We start from the raw sequence: 21943 nt of genomic DNA, 5'->3' as shown, positions 1-21943 counted from the left end.
GTTAATTTAAATGCATTCCATGTGACTAGCTCATGAATCTGGTTGAGAGAATGCCAAGAGTGTGAAAGGCTGTTATCAAGGCAAAGGGAGGCTACTTTGATCAATCTCAAATATAACATATATTTTGATTTGATCAACACTTTTTTGAATACTACATGATTCCATATGTTATATCATAGTTTTGATGTCTTCACTATTATTCTACAGTGTAGAAAATAGTAAATATAAAGAAAAACTCTTGAATGAGTAGGTGTGTCAAAACTTTTGACTGGTACTGTATATTTACATATATTTACAAACCCAAAAATATGGGGGATTGGGAATGATGCAGACAATTTATATTGATGGAAGATACAATCTATCTGCAGTATCCCCAGTCGTGCACTGATGTTGGGCGATTAGGTCTGCCTCACAGTCGCCATTCCAATTCATCCCAATGGTGTTCGATGGGGTTGAGGTCAGGGTTCTGTGTAGGCCAGTCAAGTTCATCCACACCAATCTCAACAAACCATTTCCATATGGACCTCGCTTTGTGCAAGGAGCCATTGTCATGCTGAAAGAGGAACGTGCCTTCCCCAAAGTGTTTCCACAAAGTTGGAAGCACAGAATCATAAAGAATATCATTTTATGCTGTAGCATTAAGATTTCCCTTCACTGGAACTAAGGGGCCAAGGCCGAAAAATGAAAAACAGCTCTAGACCATTATTCCTCCTCCACTAAACTTTACAGTTGGCACTACGCATTCGGGTAGGTAACATTGTCCTGCATTCTCCAAACACAGATTTGTCAGTCGGACTGCCAGATGGTGAAGCGTGATTCATCACTCCAGAGAAAGTGTTTGCACTGCTCCAGAGTCGAATTGTACTGAGCTTTACACCACTCCAGCAGACGCTTGGTATTGCGCATGGTGAGCTTAGGCTTGACTGCGGCTGCTCGGCCATGGAAACCCATTTCATGAAGCTTCCAACGTTCTTCTTCATGAAGCTCAGTTATTGTGCTGATGTTGATTCCAGAGCCAGTTTGGAACTCGGCAGTGAGAGTTGCAACCGAAGATAGATGATTTTGACGCGCTACGTGATTCAGCACATGGCTGTCCCATTCTGTGAGCTTGTGTGGCCTAGCACTTTACGGATGAGCTGTGGTTACTCCTAGACATTTCTACTTCACAATAACAGCACGTACAGTTGACCAGGGCAGTTGACCAGGACAGCTCTAACAGAAATATGACGAATTGACTTGTTGGCTATGACGGTGCTGCGTTGAAAGTCAATGAGCTCTTCAGTAAGGCCATTCTACTGCCAATGTTTGTTTATGGAGGTTGCACGGCTGTGTGTTAAATTTTATACACCTGTCAGCAATGGATGTGGCTGAAATAGCAGAATGCACTAATTGTCAACGTACTTTGTATATATATACAGTGGGAGAACAAGTATTTGATACACTGCCGATTTTGCATGTTTTCATACTTACAAAGCATGTAGAGGTCTGTCATTTTTATCATAGGTACACTTCGACTGTGAGAGACGGAATCTAAAACAAAAAATCCAGAAAATCCCATTGTATGATTTTTAAGTAAATAACTTGCATTTTATTGCATGACATAAGTATTTGATCACCTACCAACCAGTAAGAATTCCGGCGCTGACAGACCTGTTAGTTTTTCTTTAAGAACCCCTCCTGTTCTCCACTCATTACCTGTATTAACTGCACCTGTTTGAACTCGTTACCTGTATAAAAGACACCTGTCCACACACTAAATCAAAAAGACTCTAACCTCTCCACAATGGCGAAGACCAGAGAGGTGTGTAAGGACATCAGGGATAAAATTATAGACCTGCACAAGGCTGGGATGGGCGACAGGACAATAGGCAAGCAGCTTGGTGAGAAGGCAACAACTGTTGGCGCAATTATTAGAAGATGGAAGAAGTTCAAGATGACGGTCAATCACCCTCGGTCTGGGGTTCCATGCAAGATCTCACTTCGTGGGGCATCAATGGTCATGAGGAAGGTGAGGGATCAGCCCAGAACTACACGGCAGGACCTGGTCAATGACCTGAAGAGAGCTGTGACCACAGTCTCAAAGAAAACAATTAGTAACACACTATGCCCTCATGGATTAAAATCCTGCAGCACACGCAAGGTCCCCCTGATCAAGCCAGCGCATGTCCAGGCCCATCTGAAGTTTGCCAATGACCATCTGGATGATCCAGAGGAGGAATGGGAGAAGGTCATGTGGTCTGATGAGACAAAAGTAGAGCTTTTTGGTCTAAACTCCACTCGCCGTGTTTGGAGGAAGAAGAAGGATGAGTACAACCCCAAGAACACCATCCAAACCGTGAAGCATGGAGGTGGGAACATCATTCTTTGGGGATGCTTTTCTGCAAAGGGGACATGACGACTTCACCGTATTGAGGGGAAAATGGATGGGGCCATGTATCGTGAGATCTTGGCCAACAACCTCATTAAGAGCATTGAAGATGGGTCGTGGCTGGGTCTTCCAGCATGACAACAACCCGAAACAAACAGCCAGGGCAACTAAGGAGTTGCTCTGTAAGAAGCATCTCAAGGTTCTGGAGTGGCCTAGCCAGTCTCCAGACCTGAACCCAATAGAACATCTTTGTAGGGAGCTGAAAGTCCATATTGCCCAGCAACAGCCCCGAAACCAGATCTGGAGAAGGTCTGTATGGAGGAGTGGCCAAAACCCCTGCTGCAGTGTGTCAAACCTGGTCAAGAACTACAGGAAATGTATGATCTCTGTAATTGCAAACAGGTTTCTGTACCAAATATTAAGTTCTGCTTTTCTAATGTATCAAATACTTATGTCATGCAATAAAATGCAAATGAATTACGTAAAAATCATACAATGTGATTTTCTGGATTTTTTTTTAGATTCTGTCTCTCACAGTTGTTGTGTACCTATGATAAAGATTACAGCCCTCTACATGCTTTGTAAGTAGGAAAACCTGCAAAATCGTCAGTGTATCAAATACTTGTTCTCCCCACTGTATACCATGCCAACAGTAAAGCATCCTGAGACAATTCATGTCTGGGGTTGCTTCTCAGCCTAGGGAGTGGGCTCACTCACAATTCTACCTAAGAACACAGTGACGAACAATGCCTTTTCCAGAATGATGGAGCACCTTGCCATACGGCAAAAGTGATAACTAAGTGGCTTGGGGAACAAAACATTGATATTTTGGGTCCATGGCCAGGAAACTCCCCAGACCTTAATCCCATTGAGAACTTGCGGTCAATCCTCAAGAGGCGTGTGGACAAACAAAAACCCACACATTCTGACAAACTCCAAGCATTGATTATGCAAGAATTGGCTGCCATCAGTCAGGATGTGGCCCAGAAGTTAATTGACAGCATGCCAGGGCGGGTTGCAGAGGTCTTGGAAAAGAAGGGTCAACACTGCTAATATTGACTCTTTGCATCAATTTCAAGTAATTGTCAAAAGCCTTTGACACTTATGAAATGCTTGTAATTATACTTCAGTATTCCATAGTAACATCTGACAAAAATATCTAAAGACACTGAAGCAGCAAACTTTGTGAAAATTAATATTTGCGTCATTCTCAAAACTTTAGGCCACGACTGTATGTCATGGATAGAGCAGGTGTTCTTAATATTTGGTATGATCAGTGTATATCAATGCAATGCATTATCTAAATTGTGACAGTAAATCCGCCATAGAACTAGAAAGAATATAAGCTCTGGTATTATGGATAGCCTAACTGGTGAATGGTTTGGAGCATTTATTGAAGCAATGTGCAAGTTCATTTTGCATGGATTTCTCTTAGAGATCAATGGAATGGTCGAAAACAAGCAAACCCTGCAGATCCAGGGCACCGGGCCATGCAAGAGGAATTTGCCTAAAACATTAGTGGTCAAAACCATTCATCTTGGGGCGATGAGGGGAGTGGGGTTCTAAAATCATATCATGAATTTTGGGATTTATAAAATTGTCTTTTTTTTAATGCAGACTAGCTCAAAAATAAGTGAAACTTGGCTAATGATCCAATAAATTATGATCATTTGCTGTTGATAAAGGCAGATACAAAAACATTAGTTTGCACCCCCTACTTTAAATTGCTAATATGTCACTAGTTAACATAGCCACAAAGTCATAAACCCTTATCACTACATTTTCTATTCTTAAAATCCTCTTTAAAAATGTTAAACTTAACTCTTACCTTAACCCTTAGACGCAATGCATCCCTGGAAGGGGTGCGTCACCTGAGTGGGTTGATTCACTGATGTGGTCATCCTGTCTGGGTTGGCGCCCCCCTTGGGTTGTGCCGTGGCGGAGATCTTTGTGGGCTATACTCAGCCTTGTCTCAGGATGGTAAGTTGGTGGTTGAAGATATCCCTCTAGTGGTGTGGGGGCTGTGCTTTGGCAAAGTGGGTGGGGTTATATCCTTCCTGTTTGGCCCTGTCCGGGGGTGTCCTCGGATGGGGCCACAGTGTCTCCTGACCCCTCCTGTCCCAGCCTCCAGTATTTATGCTGCAGTAGTTTATGTGTCGGGGGGCTAGGGTCAGTTTGTTATATCTGGAGTACTTCGCCTGTCCTATTCGGTGTCCTGTGTGAATCTAAGTGTGCGTTCTCTAATTCTCTCCTTCTCTCTTTCTTTCTCTCTCTCGTAGGACCTGAGCCCTAGGACCATGCCCCAGGACTACCTGACATGATGACTCCTTGCTGTCCCCAGTCCACCTGGCCGTGCTGCTGTTCCAGTTTCAACTGTTCTGCCTTATTATTATTCGACCATGCTGGTCATTTATGAACATTTGAACATCTTGGCCATGTTCTGTTATAATCTCCACCCGGCACAGCCAGAAGAGGACTGGCCACCCCATATATGCTCTCTCTAATTCTCTCTTTCTTTCTCTCTCTTGGAGGACCTGAGCCCTAGGACCGTGCCCCAGGACTACCTGACATGATGACTCCTTGCTGTCCCCAGTCCACCTGACTGTGCTGCTGCTCCAGTTTCAACTGTTTTGCCTTATTATTATTCGACCATGCTGGTCATTTATGAACATTTGAACATCTTGGCCATGTTCTGTTATAATCTCCACCCGGCACAGCCAGAAGAGGACTGGCCACCCCACATAGCCTGGTTCCTCTCTAGGTTTCTTCCTAGGTTTTGGCCTTTCTATGGAGTTTTTCCTAGCCACCGTGCTTCTACACCTGCATTGCTTGCTGTTTGGGGTTTTAGGCTGTGTCACGTTCTGACCTTTATTTTCTGTGTTTTGTGTTTAGTTAGTATGGTCAGGGCGTGAGTTGGGTGGGCAGTCTATGTTTGTTTGTCTAGGTTTTGGGAATTTCTATGTTTCGGCCTAGTATGGTTCTCAATCAGAGGCAGGTGTCATTAGTTGTCTCTGATTGAGAATCATACTTAGGTGGCCTGGGTTTCACTGTGTGTTTGTGGGTGATTGTTCCTGTCTCTGCGTGTGCACCAGATAGGACTGTTTTGAGTTTCACATTTCTTGTTTTGTTAGTTTGTTCATGTGTACCTTATAGCATTAAAAAGTACCATGGAAAATTACCACGCCGCGTATTGGTCCTCTGATCCGTTTCGCCTCTCCTCTTCGGAAGAAGAGGAGGAAACTCATTACAGAATCACCCACCAAAATCGGACCAAGCGGCGTGGTAAAGGACAGCGACGACAGCAGCAGCAGCAGCAACAACAGCGGCCAGCATCAGAGCTGAATCTGGACTACACAACTTGGGAGGAGATAGATAGGTGGGCGGTCGACCCAGGGAGAGTGCCGGAGCCCGCCTGGGATTCGATGGAGCAATGCAAGGAAGGTTACAGGAGAATGAGGTTGGCGAAGCCAGCACGGCAGTGCGACAGGTACGAGAGGCAGCCCCAAATTTTTTTGGGGGGGGGGGGCACACGAGGTGTGGTACTAAGCCAGGTAGCAGACCTGAGCTCACTCCTCGTGCTTATGATAAGCAGCGCATTACTGGTCAGGCACCGTGTTATGCGGTTGAGCGCACAGTGTCGCCAGTGCGTGTCCATAGCCCGGTGCGCTATAGGGCAGCCCCCCGAGAGTGCCATGCGAGTGTGGGCATTGAGCCAGGGCGTATGGTGCCTGCTCAGCGGGTCTGGTCGCCGGTACGCAGTCTTGGTCCAGGTTATCCTGCGCCGGCTCTGCGTGCTGTGTCTCCGGGCGCTGGGAGGGTGCAGTGCGTCCTCTGCCTGCGCTCCGCTCGTACCGGGCAACTGTGGGAGTGGAGCCTAGGGGAGAGGTGCGTGTAGTAAGCACTAGATCTCCCGTGCTTACCCACAGCCCGGTTCAACCTGTGCCTGCACTCTGGAGGGTCCGGGCTCGAGTAGTTGTCCAGCCTGGGGAAGTGGTGCCAAGGTTGCGCACCAGAGCTCCAGTGCTCCCCCACAGCCCGATCTTTCAGGCTCCTCCTAACATCAAGCCTCCTGAAAGTCTCCCCAGCCTGGTAGTTCCTGTGGCAGCTCCACGCACCAGGCTGTCTCTCAGTCTCCTCCCTGCAGGTGCTCCCGCCTGTCCGGCGCCGTTGCCGGAGCCTCCCGCCTGTCCGGCGCCGCTGCCGGAGCCTCCCGCCTGTCCGGCGCCGCTGCTGGAGCCTCCCGCCTGTCCGGAGCCTCCCGCCTGTCCGGCGCCGCTGCCGGAGCCTCCCGCCTGTCCGGCGCCGCTGCCGGAGCCTCCCGCCTGTCCGGCGCCGCTGCCGGAGCGTCCCGCCTGTCCGGCGCCGCTGCCGGAGCGTCCCACCTGTCCGGCGCCACTGCCGGAGCCTCCCGCCTGTCCGGCGCCGCTGCCGGAGCCTCCCGCCTGTCCGGCGCCGCTGCCGGAGCCTCCCGCCTGTCCGGCGCCGCTGCCGGAGCCCCTCAGCCCAGAGGCGCCAGAGCCCCTCAGCCCAGAGGCGCCAGAGCCCCTCAGCCCAGAGGCGCCAGAGCCCCTGCCCCTCTGTCCAGAGCTTCTGCCCCTCTGTCCCGAGCTGCCCCTCTGTCCAGTGGGGTCATTGAGAGGGGTTGCCATGGTGAGAAAGCCACGGAGGCGGAAAATGAGGCGGACTAAAACAATGGTGAAGTGGGGTCCGCGTCCCGCGCCAGAACCGCCACCGCGGACAGACGCCCACCCAGACCCTCCCCTATAGGTCAAGGTTTTGCGGCCGGAGTCCGCACCTTTGGGGGTACTGTCACGTTCTGACCTTTATTTTCTGTGTTTTTGTATTTAGTTAGTATGGTCAGGGCGTGAGTTGGGTGGGCAGTCTATGTTTGTTTGTCTAGGTTTTGGGAATTTCTATGTTTCGGCCTAGTATGGTTCTCAATCAGAGGCAGGTGTCATTAGTTGTCTCTGATTGAGAATCATACTTAGGTGGCCTGGGTTTCACTGTGTGTTTGTGGGTGATTGTTCCTGTCTCTGTGTGTGCACCAGATAGGACTGTTTTGAGTTTCACATTTCTTGTTTTGTTAGTTTGTTCATGTGTACCTTATAGCATTAAAAAGTACCATGGAAAATTACCACGCCGCGTATTGGTCCTCTGATCCGTTTCGCCTCTCCTCTTCGGAAGAAGAGGAGGAAACTCATTACAGGCTGGGTTTCTGTACAGCACTTTGAGATATCAGCTGATGTACGAAGGGCTATATAAATACATTTTATTTGATTTGATTTTGATTTTGATTTGAATGCTAACCTTAGCCTAACCTTAAATGAAAATCAAAAAGATAATTTCAGTTTTCATGAATTTGTATGATATAGCTCATTTTGACTTTGTGGCTGTTTCATCTAATAGAAACCCATCTGTAGGCTACAGATAAAAGCTGTTTGGCTCTCTGACAACTCGTGAATCGGAAGAATTTGGCAGCAGGTGTTTCTGATTAATAAACACTGCCATGCTGGTGGGTGGTAACATTTAAATAAAACCCAGCCCTGAAACGAAACCTAGACTGAAAATGAAATGCATTTCACCTCAGAGGAAAAGACCCGTAATACTCACGGAAACATCCGAAGTCACACATTCAGATTTGGCACTTCAAGCACAAATACTTCATACTTTGACTTATTGGCCATCGTCTTTCAGCTCGAAAATGTGGATTTCTACTGGTGTGGGCTTTAAGGACACTTTGTTGGATGATCTTTTTGTTATGTTCACAATGAAGAATGTGGAGGTGTTTTGGAACTTTTGTATGAATAGTTTAATTTTTGGTTTAGCTTGTTTTGATTTGTTTGACATTGAATGTGATCCCGTGTCTGTAAAATAATACTCATTTTATCTTGGCAAGAGAGGATGTTGGAGTTGCAGCTGAGTTCATTTTTGTTTAGCAGTGAAAACATGAATTTGTTAAATCCAATTCTCACAGCACAGGAAGAAGAATGTTTAGGAGTTATGCCTGAAACTCAGTAACTGTCTGATTGAATAAGCCAGTGGGTCGTTTTGCCTGAATGAGCATCACAACCTTTCCTGAATTAAATTAAGTGATTTCATCATTTTCTAAAGTGAAACTTCGCTTAAGTGCCTGCTTCTTCTATAATCTGGTTAGGAGTAACTTACCTTCAGAGTCTATGGGAGATAATTTCATACCAGAGCTGTACAGGGAGAGGAGAATAGCTTTTCATCCTTATTTCTTCAGTAGATTGCTGGTGACTGGAGACTGGTGAGATGGTACTGCCTGAAAGATAAGTGATACTCTATATAAGATACAAGTTCACTCTCCTCATTGCCGACTACATTAGATCAGAAGGCAAAATCCTTACGTGGTTATTTGTGTACAACAACCAGCCATTTTTTTTTATCGCAGCTTGAAGCTGATGCTCCTGCAGTATACTGTATATCCTTTGTTCATGATTACGATCAGACTCAAGACTTTTCTAATTACAGATGAATTTGATCAATCTGATCCCATTTGTTGCTGAGAATGTTCCTGTAAAGCAGGAAATGCTCATTTGTAGTGTATTTGAGTTTTAAAAAGGCTTCTAAAGCTTGTAATTTCCTCTCTGAATTGTCAGACTTGATTTACCCTAATGAAAACTGTATCAAATGCTTGTAAATATGGAGAGTGGTACTCAGTAATTTGTTGTATTGGATTTGACCAAAATATATGTACAGTATGTCTCTATATAAATATAACTAATTAAACTAAGGTTGTCATCAAAGTTTGAGTGCTAGAAAAGTGGTGGTATGGACATGGGATTGTTTTCCTGGTAATCACTTCCTGTGGTACTCTGCATGTGAAAGTTAATTAGTGCTGGATGACAGCTCTTTGTTCTCCTAGCTCAGCAATTAGAAGAAGTTCATCAAACACAAGGGGCAGATTTGCAGGAATAGATCCTGTATCATGTTCAGACATAATCCTTGTATTTTACATGAGTTACACATCAAGCTAGGCATGCACACATTCACTTACTGTACATAAGCACACGCACACACACGCACGCACGCACGCACGCACGCACGCACGCACACACACACACACACACACACACACACACACACACACACACACACACACACAGTTTTCTTAAGTGTAAAGATGTTATCTTTATTCCAAACTAAATCATTGTTACTCATGTGACATTCATCTGGTTCATATACCATCTCTCTGATGTGTTTATCCTTTAGGTTCCTCCTTTAGGCCTTCTGGAGTGATTCACAGTGAGTTGATAAAATGGCAGAGCTCCAACAAACCATTGTCCTCTCGGTTTAGAACAGGGATCATCGACTAGATTCAGCCGTGGGACAATTTTCTTTTCTTGAGTGGATGGTCAAGGGGCAGGAACATAGTTACAAATAATTGTTGGACTTCAAATTGACTGCAAGAAGCCCAAACAGATATAATATTTGACTAAAACATAATAATTTCAAACCTTGCTTACATTTGTACAGTACACAATCACATATATCTCTCTATTATACGTGGGAATACATTGGAACAGATTTGCAAAAATGTAAATTGTTTTTTCAGTCTTATGTCCAACAATATATATATATATATTTTTTAAATGTTTATGGGGAATATAAACTACGTCTAGTTGGGAGTTGGGGAACCCTGGTCTAAAGTCTGTCAATTTATGATACAGGTTACTTTCACTTCGAGTGTTTACTGTTGGTTGGGCCAAATGTGAAGAAATGTTGATGATTGTTGTGAGAAGACCCCCGCAGCTTCGTCATTAGGACATGGGGAGTGTGGGAGTAAGATGCGTGTTAGAAACGCATATTAGACTGTGTTGTTGTGACTGGAGTAGCATAATATAAATGTTAATTATGCAAGATGGTTGATGAACGTATCTGCTTTTCTGCCACGTAAACAGGATGGTTGTATTTGAGCAGCTAGAATGACGTAAAATCTCTCTCTCTCTCATGTAGCAGATGAATGATTGTGGAACATTGATTATCTGCTCAGAGATACAAAGTTGCTGTGAGGGATACTGTATGTGTGTAGAATCGTTTTTAAGACCTGTCACTAAGGATCTGTTTAGTGCAGCTCAGTAGAGAACAACGGATTGCACTAAAGACTGTGGATGACAGTTTCCAATCGTTCTCCAAATATTGGTCTCAATTTGTACCCTGGAGAAGAAGCAACAGGGCAGAATTACTCTATATGAGCGGTCAAAATTGTCATTACCGATAAGGAAAGTTCTTTACTTGTCTTTAGTTTTCGATTAGTACAATATATTGTGGTGCCCAGTTGTGGTATTTATGTGGACTGGACATGTGCTGTGTATTTTTAGGTTTAGATAATGAGTCTTCTTTTTCCCCTTGCCATGGTAGTTTCACATCACGCTTGCACCCATCTCAGGAAAGACTGCATTTACTTTCCCTCCAGCTGCTATGACTCAGCGGAATCCCCCACAGTTGTATTACTTCATGTAAATCAATGCTTTAGATCTCTGGGAGAGAGAGGAGACTGACGACTTTTAACAAAATGCATTTTCCTGAAAAATGCGACTTCTGGAGTAGAACGGGGATTTTCTGGCCATGGACTGAGGGCTGGACTGAATATCTAGCACTAATTGGGAGGAGGAATTGATAGCAGTGTAGCATAGGTCATAGGTAAGATTGGCTACTCAGCCATAAGGAGAAGCAATTTAAAAAAGATTAAAATAAAGGTGTGACGTTTCCTTCCTGTCACAAAGACACTAGGGAGGCAGATAAAGAGGGTAATTCATACAGCAGAGAAGTCCCTAAATAGGATTGATTTGCATGCAATTACACTATATATACAAAAGTATGTGGACACCCCTTCAAATTAGTGGATTCGGCTATTTCAGCCACACCCGTTGCTGACAGGTGTATAAAATCGAGCAAACATCCATTCAATCTCCATAGACAAACATTGTTAGTAGAATGGCCTTACTGAAGAGCTCAGTGACATTCAACGTGGCACCGTCATAGGATGTCACCTTTCTAACAAGTCAGTTTGTCAAATTTCTGCCATGCTAGAGTTGCTCAGGTCAACTGTAAGGGCTGTTATTGTGAAGTGGAAACGTCTAGGAGCAACAACGGCTCAGCCGTGAAGTAGTAGGCCACACAACCTCACAGAATGGGACCACCGAATGCTGAAGTGTGTAGCATGAACAAAACGAGTTCACTACAGAGTTCCAAACTGCCTCTGGAAGCAACGTCAGCACAAAAACTGCTCGTCGGGAGCGTCATGAAATGGGTTTCCATCACCGAGCAGCTGGCGATGGAAGATCATGCCTAAGATCATGCGCAATGCCAAGCGTCAGCTGGAGTGGTGTAAAGCTTGCCACCATTGGACTCAATGATACAGCATACAATCATTCTGATGATTCTGTACGTCCAACTTTGTGGCAACAGTTTGAGGAAGGCCCTTTCCTCTTTCAGCATGGGAATGACCCCGTGCACAAAGTGAGGTCCGTACAGTATTGATTTGTATAGATTGGTGTGAAAGAACTTGACTGGCCCGAACAGAGTCCTGACCTCAACGCCATCGAACACCTTTGGGATTAATTGGAATGCTGACCGCGAGACAGGCCTAATCGCCCAACATCAGCGCCCGACCTTACTAATGCTCCTGTGGCTGAATGGAAGCAAGTCCCCTCAGCAATGTTCCAACAGCCAGTGGAAAGCCTTCCCAGAAAAGTGGAGGCTGTTATAGCAGCAAAGGGGGGACCAACTCCATATTAATGCCCAAAATATTAGAATGAAATGTTCGACGAGCAGGTGTCCACATACTTTTGGTAATGTAGTGTTTCATTAGCACTCTTTCGCGGTGATCACTGGTTACCACAACCACAAAGTAATAAACCCTGCATATTTCTACAATTTCTGTTCCTAAAAATGTGATTTTAAACCTAACCCTAAAATTAACCCTAGCCATAACCACACTGAAAACCTTATGCCTAACCCTAACCTTAAATTAAGACCAAAAAGGGAATTTAGTTTTACCTATTTTTTTTACGAAACAGCCAATTATACTTTGTGTATGTGGTAACTAGTGGTAACCCGCTTTACGCTTCCGGACTCTTCCTGACATCCTTTCTCTGCCTTCTCTATTGTTTTTCTGTTTTTCTCCAGTACCATAAATAAGACATGTCTCTTTATTAGGACAAATAATCAATAAGGCCGTTGTTTTATCTATTCTTGAAGGAGCTTGCTAAATACTTCCGGCGCCGACAGAGATGGCCGCCTCGCTTCGCGTTCCTAGGAAACTATGCAGTTTTTTGTTTTTTTTACGTGTTATTTCTTACATTAGTACCCCAGGTCATCTTAGGGTTCATTACATACAGTCGAGAAGAACTACTGAATATAAGATCAGCGTCAACTCACCATCAGTACGACCAAGAATATGTTTTCCGCGACGCGGATCCTGTGTTCTGCCTTACAAACAGGTCAATGGAATGGATCGCATGCAGCGACCCCCAAAAAAAACGACTTCGTAAAAGAGGGAAACATAGCGGTCTTCTGGTCAGACTCAGGACACGGGCACATCGCGCACCACTACCTAGCATTCTTCTTGCCAATGTCCAGTCTCTTGACAACAAGGTTGATGAAATCCGAGCAAGGGTAGCATTCCAGAGGGACATCAGAGACTGTAACGTCCTCTGCTTCACCGAAACATGGCTCACTGGGAAGACGCTATCCGGGGCGGTGCAGCCAACAGGTTTCTCCACGCATCGCGCCGACAGAAACAAACATCTTTCTGGTAAGAAGAGTGGAGGGGGCGTATGCCTCATGACTAACGATACATGGTGTGATGAAAGAAACATACAGGAACTCAAATCCTTCTGTTCACCTGATTTAGAATTCCTCACAATCAAATGTAGACCGCATTATCTACCAAGAGAATTCTCTTCGATTATAATCACAGCCGTATATATCCCCCCCCAAGCAGACACATCGATGGCTCTGAACGAACTTTATTTAACTCTTTGCAAACTGGAAACCATTTATCCCGGAGGCTGCATTCATTGTAGCTGGGGATTTTAACAAAGCTAATCTGAAAACAAGACTCCCTAAATTTTATCAGCATATCGATTGCACAACCAGGGGTGGTAAAACCTTGGATCATTGTTACTCTAACTTCCGCGACGCATATAAGGCCCTGCCCCGCCCCCCTTTCGGAAAAGCTGACCACGACTCCATTTTGTTGATCCCTGCCTACAGACAGAAACTTAAACAAGAGGCTCCCACGCTGAGGTCTGTCCAACGCTGGTCCGACCAAGCTGACTCCACACTCCAAGACTGCTTCCATCACGTGGACTGGGACATGTTTCGTATCGCGTCAGATAAAAATATTGACGAATACGCTGATTCGGTGTGCGAGTTCATTAGATTGTGCGTTGAAGATGTCGTTCCCATAGCAACGATAAAAACATTCCCTAACCAGAAACCGTGGATTGATGTCAGCATTCGCGTGAAACTGAAAGCGCGAACCACTGCTTTTAATCAGGGCAAGGTGTCTGGTAACATGACCGAATATAAACAATGCAGCTATTCCCTAGGCTATTAAACAAGCTAAGCGTCAGTACAGAGACAAAGTAGAATCTCAATTCAACGGCTCAGACACAAGAAGCATGTGGCAGGGTCTACAGTCAATCACGGACGACAAGAAGAAACCCAGCCCAGTCACGGACCAGGATGTCTTGCTCCCAGGCAGACTAAATAACTTAGAAAGAGGGCATCAGGGCAGTGTGAGCAGGGTTGCCCGCTTTGAGGACAATATGGCCTGCAACGAAAACATGCGGTCTCTCCTTCACTGCAGCCGAGGTGAGTAAGACATTTAAACGTGTTAACCCTCGCAAGGCTGCAGGCCCAGACGGCATCCCCAGCCGCGCCCTCAGAGCATGCGCAGACCAGCTGGCCGGTGTGTTTACGGACATATTCAATCAATCCCTATACCAGTCTGCTGTTCCCACATGCTTCAAGAGGGCCACCATTGTTCCTGTTCCCAAGAAAGCTAAGGTAACTGAGCTAAACGACTACCGCCCGTAGCACTCACTTCCGTCATCATGAAGTGCTTTGAGAGACTAGTCAAGGACCATATCACCTCCACCCTACCTGACACCCTAGACCCACTCCAATTTGCTTACCGCCCAAATAGGTCCACAGACGACGCATATTCAATCTCAACCACACTGCACACTGCCCTAACCCACCTGGACAAGAGGAATACCTATGTGAGAATGCTGTTCATCGACTACAGCTCGGCATTCAACACCATAGTACCCTCCAAGCTCGTCATCAAGCTCGAGACCCTGGGTCTCTACCCCGCCCTGTGCAACTGGGTACTGGACTTCCTGACGGGCCGCCCCCAGGTGGTGAGGGTAGGCAACAACATCTCCTCCCCGCTGATCCTCAACACGGGGGCCCCACAAGGGTGCGTTCTGAGCCCTCTCCTGTACTCCCTGTTCACCCACGACTGCGTGGCCACGCACGCCTCCAACTCAATCATCAAGTTTGCGGACGACACAACAGTGGTAGGCTTGATTACCAACAACGATGAGACGGCCTACAGAGAGGAGGTGAGGGCCCTCGGAGTGTGGTGTCAGGAAAATAACCTCACACTCAACGTCAACAAAACTAAGGAGATGATTGTGGACTTCAGGAAACAGCAGAGGGAACACCCCCCTATCCACATCGATGGAACAGTAGTGGAGAGGGTAGCAAGTTTTAAGTTCCTCGGCATACACATCACAGACAAACTGAATTGGTCCACTCACACTGACAGCGTCGTGAGGAAGGCGCAGCAGCGCCTCTTCAACCTCAGGAGGCTGAAGAAATACGGCTTGTCACCAAAAGCACTCACAAACTTCTACAGATGCACAATCGAGAGCATCCTGGCGGGCTGTATCACCGCCTGGTATGGCAAATGCTCCGCCCTCAACCGTAAGGCTCTCCAGAGGGTAGTGAGGTCTGCACAACGCATCACCGGGGCAAACTACCTGCCCTCCAGGACACCTACACCACCCGATGTTACAGGAAGGCCATAAAGATCATCAAGGACATCAACCACCCGAGCCACTGCCTGTTCACCCCGCTATCATCCAGAAGGCGAGGTCAGTACAGGTGCATCAAAGCTGGGACCGAGAGACTGAAAAACAGCTTCTATCTCAAGGCCATCAGACTGTTAAACAGCCACCACTAACATTGAGTGGCTGCTGCCAACACACTGTCATTGACACTGACCCAACTCCAGCCACTTTAATAATGGGAATTGATGGGAAATGATGTAAATATATCACTAGCCACTTTAAACAATGCTACCTTATATAATGTTACTTACCCTACATTATTCATCTCATATGCATACCTATATACTGTACTCTATATCATCGACTGCATCCTTATGTAATACATGTATCACTAGCCACTTTAACTATGCCACTTTGTTTACTTTGTCTACATACTCATCTCATATGTATATACTGTACTCGATACCATCTACTGTATGCTGCCTTGTACCATCACTCATTCATATATCCTTATGTACATATTCTTTATCCCCTTACACTGTGTATAAGACAGTAGTTTTGGAATTGTTAGTTAGATTACTTGTTGGGGCGGCAGCGTAGCCTAGTGGTTAGAGCGTTGGACTAGTAACCGGAAGGTTGTGAGTTCAAACAAAACTGTCGTTCTGCCCCTGAACAGGCAGTTAACCCACTGTTCCCAGGCCGTCATTGAAAATAAGAATATGTTCTTAACTGACTTGACTGGTTAAATAAAGTTTAAAGAAAAAGAAAAAAAAAGAAAAAATCACTGCATTGTCGGAACTAGAAGCACAAGCATTTCGCTACACTTGCATTAGCATCTGCTAACTATGTGTATGTGACAAATAAAACTTGATTTGATTTGCTTTTTAGTTTGCCTAAGAAAATCAGCACCATAGACAGCTTCACACAAACTATGCAAACAGCATGCACTCAAAGAAGCAACATGGACAGCACTAACTCTCCAAGCAGCATACACACAACAGTTGACCACTCTAGCACCATGGACAGCATCAACTCTGCAAGCAGCATACACACAACAGTTGACCACTCTAGCACCATGGACAGCAACAACTCTACAAGCAGCATACACACAAGAGTTGACCACACTAGCACCATGGACAGCATCAACTCTGCAGGCAGCATACACACAACAGTTGACCACTCTAGCACCATGGACAGCAACAACTCTACAAGCAGCATACACACAAGAGTTGACCACACTAGCACCATGGACAGCATCAACTCTGCAGGCAGCATACACACAACAGTTGACCATGCTAGAACCATGGACAACAACAATACTGTAGCTTCCACAGTAATTTCAATCAGTAGCCAGAGTTTTTCACTGGCAGGGAGCACTTTCTTAATGTTACAAATAAGATAGTGGTATATGTTTTCACTGCTTCAGACATCATTGTCTTAAATGACTTAAATGTAATTGTCTTCGTTCAGTGTGCAACGCAATGGTATCCGAAGTGATGGCTGCTGCACGTTTCTGTGTTTTTGGAACTGTTCTGTCCAGCAGTGGTGTTTTATATGGAAAACTATGAAATGATGTATTCAGTGGCCAGCTTGTGATTTGTGCAGTCACAGTGATGTAAATCCGATTGTTAAAGTTTCATTCAGTGGACCAGAAGATGAGACATCATAGAAAACTGTGTACTACATAAGTATTTTTCACTGTTTTAGTTTGGAACAACTTGCCATCAAAGACACATATTATTAAGTATGACGATGTCAGATAATTGCATTGTACTAATTCACAATGCTTGTCGCTTTTTTAATGATAAGAATAAAGAATGAAGAATTATCAAGTGAAAAATACTTAATAACTACAGAAGGACCTTGGGTGAATTCTTTTTTAAAAAATGCTTGTGATAATTTTGAGAAATATGCTTCTAATAAATTGTAATGAACATGATGCACACAAAGCCAAGTAATGATTTTTAGCCAACTACTCTCAATCTATGTCATAAAAATGCTCCTTTGGTCTTGAGGAGCCCCTGGTTGCCTAGGAACAGGCGTCACCATTGCACTCGGATGTTTCTAATATTGTCTTTCAAATCAAATACCAGAATAACTTTTCCTATTGCAAAATTAGATGAGCTACAAACCACTTTAATGTAAATGTAGCACTTTGGGGAATCCTCTAGAACAGGTATTCCCAAACTGGGGTACGCTTACCCAATGGCGTCAGGGGTAAGCCAAATAAAATATACATATTTAAATATACATTACATATTTTTAAATAAATATATATATTTTTTTCACATTTTCAAACAGTACATTTATATTTTCCAACTGGGCTAAACATTTGGGTGAGTTTTTTAATCGCCTGAGTAGCCTCGTTTCACTGTCAAAAATAAAATGAAACCATCTAGTGTTCAGCGAAATAACAACACAATGTTAAATACAGGTATCCTAGTCCAATAATAAACAGCCAATCACATTAACACATTACACTCTCGCGGGAAACTTTCACTCTTGCGCAGATATTTAGAAACAAAGCATGTCAATTTGAAAAATAAGCCACAGAAGTTTTTTGAGAGGGAATAAAGACGACTTTCGAGAAGTAAGACATGTATAAAAGCAACAGATACCATTAATAAGAATGGGCTAGAAGCGTCTTATATGGTGAGCTACCAAGTGGATAGGACAGGCAAGCCCCATACTATCGTGGAGGACTTAATTATTTCTGCTGCCGCGGATATGGCTGGGGAATGCTGGGGGAAAAGGCAAAAAAAACTATACAAACAATGCCTTGATCACGACGCATCAGTGACATGGCAGGAGATGTTTTGAAACATTTACTGTTTAGCATACAAGCCAGTGAATTCTATGCATGAAAGCTGGTTGAGTCAACACACGTTGAGGCCCTGGCACAGCTCCTGGTATATGCCTGTTACGTTTATGGGGGGGTCAATTAAGGAAGACATCCTCTTCTGCAAACCACTGGCAACCAGGACAACATGAGAGGATATTTTTAAAGTACTGGACACCTTTGTGACATCAAATGGACTTTGGTGGTCAAGATGTGATGATATCTCGCCTCATCGATATTGCAACAAGCGGTTCTGTGGAAATGTAATTTAATCAGAAGTCACTGCCAGATTTCTGGATAAGGCTGCGCTCAGAGTTTCTTGCCTTGGCAAATCATGCTGTTAAGACACTGATGCCCTTTGCAACCACGTACATAGGTGTGAGTGGATTCTCGGCCCTCACTAGCATGAAAACTAAATACAGGCACAGACTGTGTGTGGAAAATTATTTAAGACTGAGACTCTCCAATACAACCCAACATTGCAGAGTTATGTACATCCTTTCAAGCACACCCTTCTCATTAACCTGTGGTGAGTAATTCACCAATTTTGACAAATAAGTTTTACATGTCAGATGGCTAAATAAAGAGCAAAATTATTGATTATTATTATTTTATTATTTATGCCCTGGTCCTATAAGAGCTCTTTGTCACTTCCCACAAGACGTGTTATGTCAAACTCACACTCATTCTTTGGTTTAATAAATATAACAGATAGTGTGTGTGTGTGTGTGTGGCAGGCTTACAATGATGCCAAAAAACTAAATTTGAGAGTGTGCTGACCCTGGTGCTAGAGTTGGAATGCAGCTGGAGGTTGAATGTTTGAAGGGGTACGGGATTATACAAGTTTGGGAACCACTGCTCCAGAAAGAACATGTATTTACAGTACCAGACAAAAGTTTGGACACTTACTCATTTAAGGGTTTTTCTTTATTTTTACTATTTTCTACATTGTAGAATAATAGTGAAGAAATCAAAACGATGAAGTAACACATATGGAATCATGTAGTAAACAAAAAAGTCATAATATATTTTATAGCCACCCTTTGCTTTGATGAGAGCTTTGCACACTCTTGGCATTGTCTCAACCAACTTCATGAGGAAAGCTTTCCCACATATGCTAAGCACTTGTTCGCAGCTTTTCCTTCACTCTGCTGTCCAACTCATTCCAAACCATCTCAGGTAGGTATCCCTAGCCTTAGTCTCCAGTCCTGACAGAGAGTACAGACATCTCTGGGGCAGCGTGGTTGTAGGGAGAAGAACAATCCCGCAGTCATAGGGTCGGTGAGGCTGAAGCGACGTGGCCCGGGTCTTGCTGAACACCTCTTGGAGGTCCTGGTACTACGTGGGTATGGCGGAGATGTCCGAGGCACCTTCAGAACCCCCAGGAAGACATCCTGGGGCAGGTTATGCAGACTTCAGGCAATGGGCGTGGCAGAATGGGCTCAAAAAAACTCTCGTCGGCCTCAGAGTCAAAGAGATTTGGACTGGTCTCCCCACAGCAGAATGGCATGAAAATTGGGTGCTAGCAGGGGAAGCAGGAACGTTCTCCATATGGCCCACCAGAGTACTCACTCGTACTGGTGAGCCTGTTTTTTTAAAGGACAAGAGGACACAAAATGACCAAGAGTCCCGCAATACAGACAACTCTTCGTGTCGATCTGCCTGGTGACATAGGCTCAGGAAGCGGTGGCTCGGCCATCTTCGGCAGCCCTCGGGGCAGGTCGGGAAGTCTCGGGTCCTCTCAGCAACGAGACCGTCGGGAGCTTCCGGGTTGACTTGGAGGCAAGGTGGGATACCTGGGCATGTGAGCGAAATCCAATTTCCTCTCCCTCCGTTGTTCCAGTAATTGCCCATTGATACGGATGGTAAAAGTGATGAGAAAATCAAGCTCCGTAGGTAGCATCCTTGACCTCCTCTGAGGCACCGTGCAGGAACATTTCGAACAGTGCCTCTTGATTCCAAGCACTCTCCGCTGCCAACGTGCAGAAATTCACTTCAGCTACACTGCGGGAGTCCTGCCTTAGCTGGATTAGCTTCTGGGTGGCCTCTTGCTCAGAGAATGGGGCATCAAAGACCTTCCTCACTTCTCCCGCAAACCCCTCCAGACTAGCGCATATGGCCGGCTGTTGTTCCCACACGGCGGTAGCCCAGGTGAGAGCCCTCCCGGAAATCAGCGTGATGAGGTAGGCTATCTTGGAGTGATCCGAGGGGAAGTAGGAGGGCTGAAGCTCGAAGATGAGGGCACACTGAGCTAGGAACACTAGACAGGTGCTCGGCTCTCCATTGAAGCGTTCCAAAGGAGGTAAGCGGGGCTCCCGAGAAGGTGGAGTGACCGATGAGCCGGCGCTGCTAGCAGCTGAGTCACTGAGGAGCTGTGGGGTTACCACCATGGTAGGTGGCCTCCCTGACAACTCCTGGAATTGCTCCAACCAACTGTCCAACGCCGGTCATGGCATTCAGCCAACATTTGGACCCTCTCTGCAAGGCCACGAAGCAATTCCTCCGAAGCAATTTCTCATGCATACCGAGTGTGACAAACCAGATTGGAAGGCGTATTGCTGCAGAATGTTGTGATGGCCGTGCTGGTTAAGTGTTCCTTGAATTGTGAATAAATCACCATCAGTGTCACAGCAAAGCACCCCCACACCATCACACCACCTCCTTCATGCTTCACGGTGGGAACCACACATGCAGAAATCATCTGTTCACCTACTCTGCGTCTCACAAAGACACCGCAGTTGGACTCATCGAACCAAAGGACAGATTTCCACCGGTCTAATGTCCATTGCTCATGATTCTTGGCCCAAGCAACTCTCTTCTTATTGGTGTCCTTTAGTAGTCCTTTAGTAGTGGTTTCTTTAAAGCAATTCAACCATGAAGGCCTGGTTCACGCAGTCTCCTCTGAACAGTTGATGTTGATGTGTCTGTTACTTGAACTCTGAGGCATTTATTTGGGCTGCAATTTCTGAGGCTGGTAACCCTATTGAACTTATCCTCTGCAGCAGAGGTAACTCTGGGTTTTCCTTTCCTGTGGCGGTCCTCATGAGAGCCAGTTTCATCAAAGTGCTTGATGGTTTTTGCGACTGCACTTGAAGAAACGTTTAAAATTATTTCAATTTTCTGTATTGACTGACCTTCAAGTCTGGACTGTCATTTGGACTGTCATTTCTCTTTACATATTTTAACTGTTCTTGCCGTAGTATGGACTTGGTCAATTAGGGCTATCTTCTGTATACCACCCCTACCTTCTCAGAACACAACTGATTGGCTCAAACACATTTCGAAGCCAGGCCTTTTAATTGAAATGCATTCCAGGTGACTAGCTCATGAAGCCGTTTGAGAAAATGTCAAGAGTGTGCAAAGCTGTCATCAAGGAATAGGGTGGATTTGTTTTAACACTGTTTTGGTTACTACGTGATTCCATATGTGTTATTTCATAGTGTTGATGTCTTCACTATTATTATACAATGTAGAAAATCGTACATTCTGCAAACTTGAGTGGATGCTACTGTCAGAGGTTAGTGGTTTCGGGGAGGGCGAGCAGGTTGAATGAGTCAGTAGTGAAGTCAACCGGAAGGACATGGAGGGAGACATCCAGTCGTGGCTGCGTAAGTCAACCTTTAGTGGTTTCTCAGAAAGACACAGCTCTCAGGTCTCACATACAGCCCATCAGCCTGAACTCAACCC

The 21943-nt window shown here is 45.2% G+C and overlaps 1 protein-coding gene across 1 annotated transcript; it reads right to left on the bottom strand.

Moving 5' to 3' along the window:
- Positions 1-6156: 6156 nt before the first annotated feature.
- LOC127916476 (uncharacterized) lies at positions 6157-7166 on the bottom strand. The gene is made up of 2 exons (XM_052498261.1): positions 6751-7166; positions 6157-6690 (listed from the first exon to the last, which is right to left on the bottom strand). Exons 1-2 carry the CDS (start codon positions 7015-7017, stop codon positions 6412-6414), a joined length of 546 nt encoding a protein of 181 aa, XP_052354221.1. The 5' UTR covers positions 7018-7166; the 3' UTR covers positions 6157-6411.
- Between the last annotated feature and the right edge of the window lie 14777 nt (positions 7167-21943).

Source organism: Oncorhynchus keta, chromosome 36 (assembly GCF_023373465.1).
Source record: "Oncorhynchus keta strain PuntledgeMale-10-30-2019 chromosome 36, Oket_V2, whole genome shotgun sequence".
Taxonomy (NCBI): domain Eukaryota; kingdom Metazoa; phylum Chordata; class Actinopteri; order Salmoniformes; family Salmonidae; genus Oncorhynchus; species Oncorhynchus keta.
This window is presented reverse-complemented; position numbering and strand designations above follow the sequence as displayed.

What these genes read in the sequence shown, in the direction of transcription:
- LOC127916476 (XM_052498261.1), bottom strand. Translation starts at nt 7,017, where the DNA reads ATGGCAACCCCTCTCAATGACCCCACTGGACAGAGGGGCAGCTCGGGA. An exon ending in CCGGCAGTGGCGCCGGACAG is followed by an intron (nt 6,691 to 6,750) that starts GTGGGACGCTCC and finishes GGCGCCGGACAG; the next exon opens with GCGGGAGGCTCCGGCAGCGG.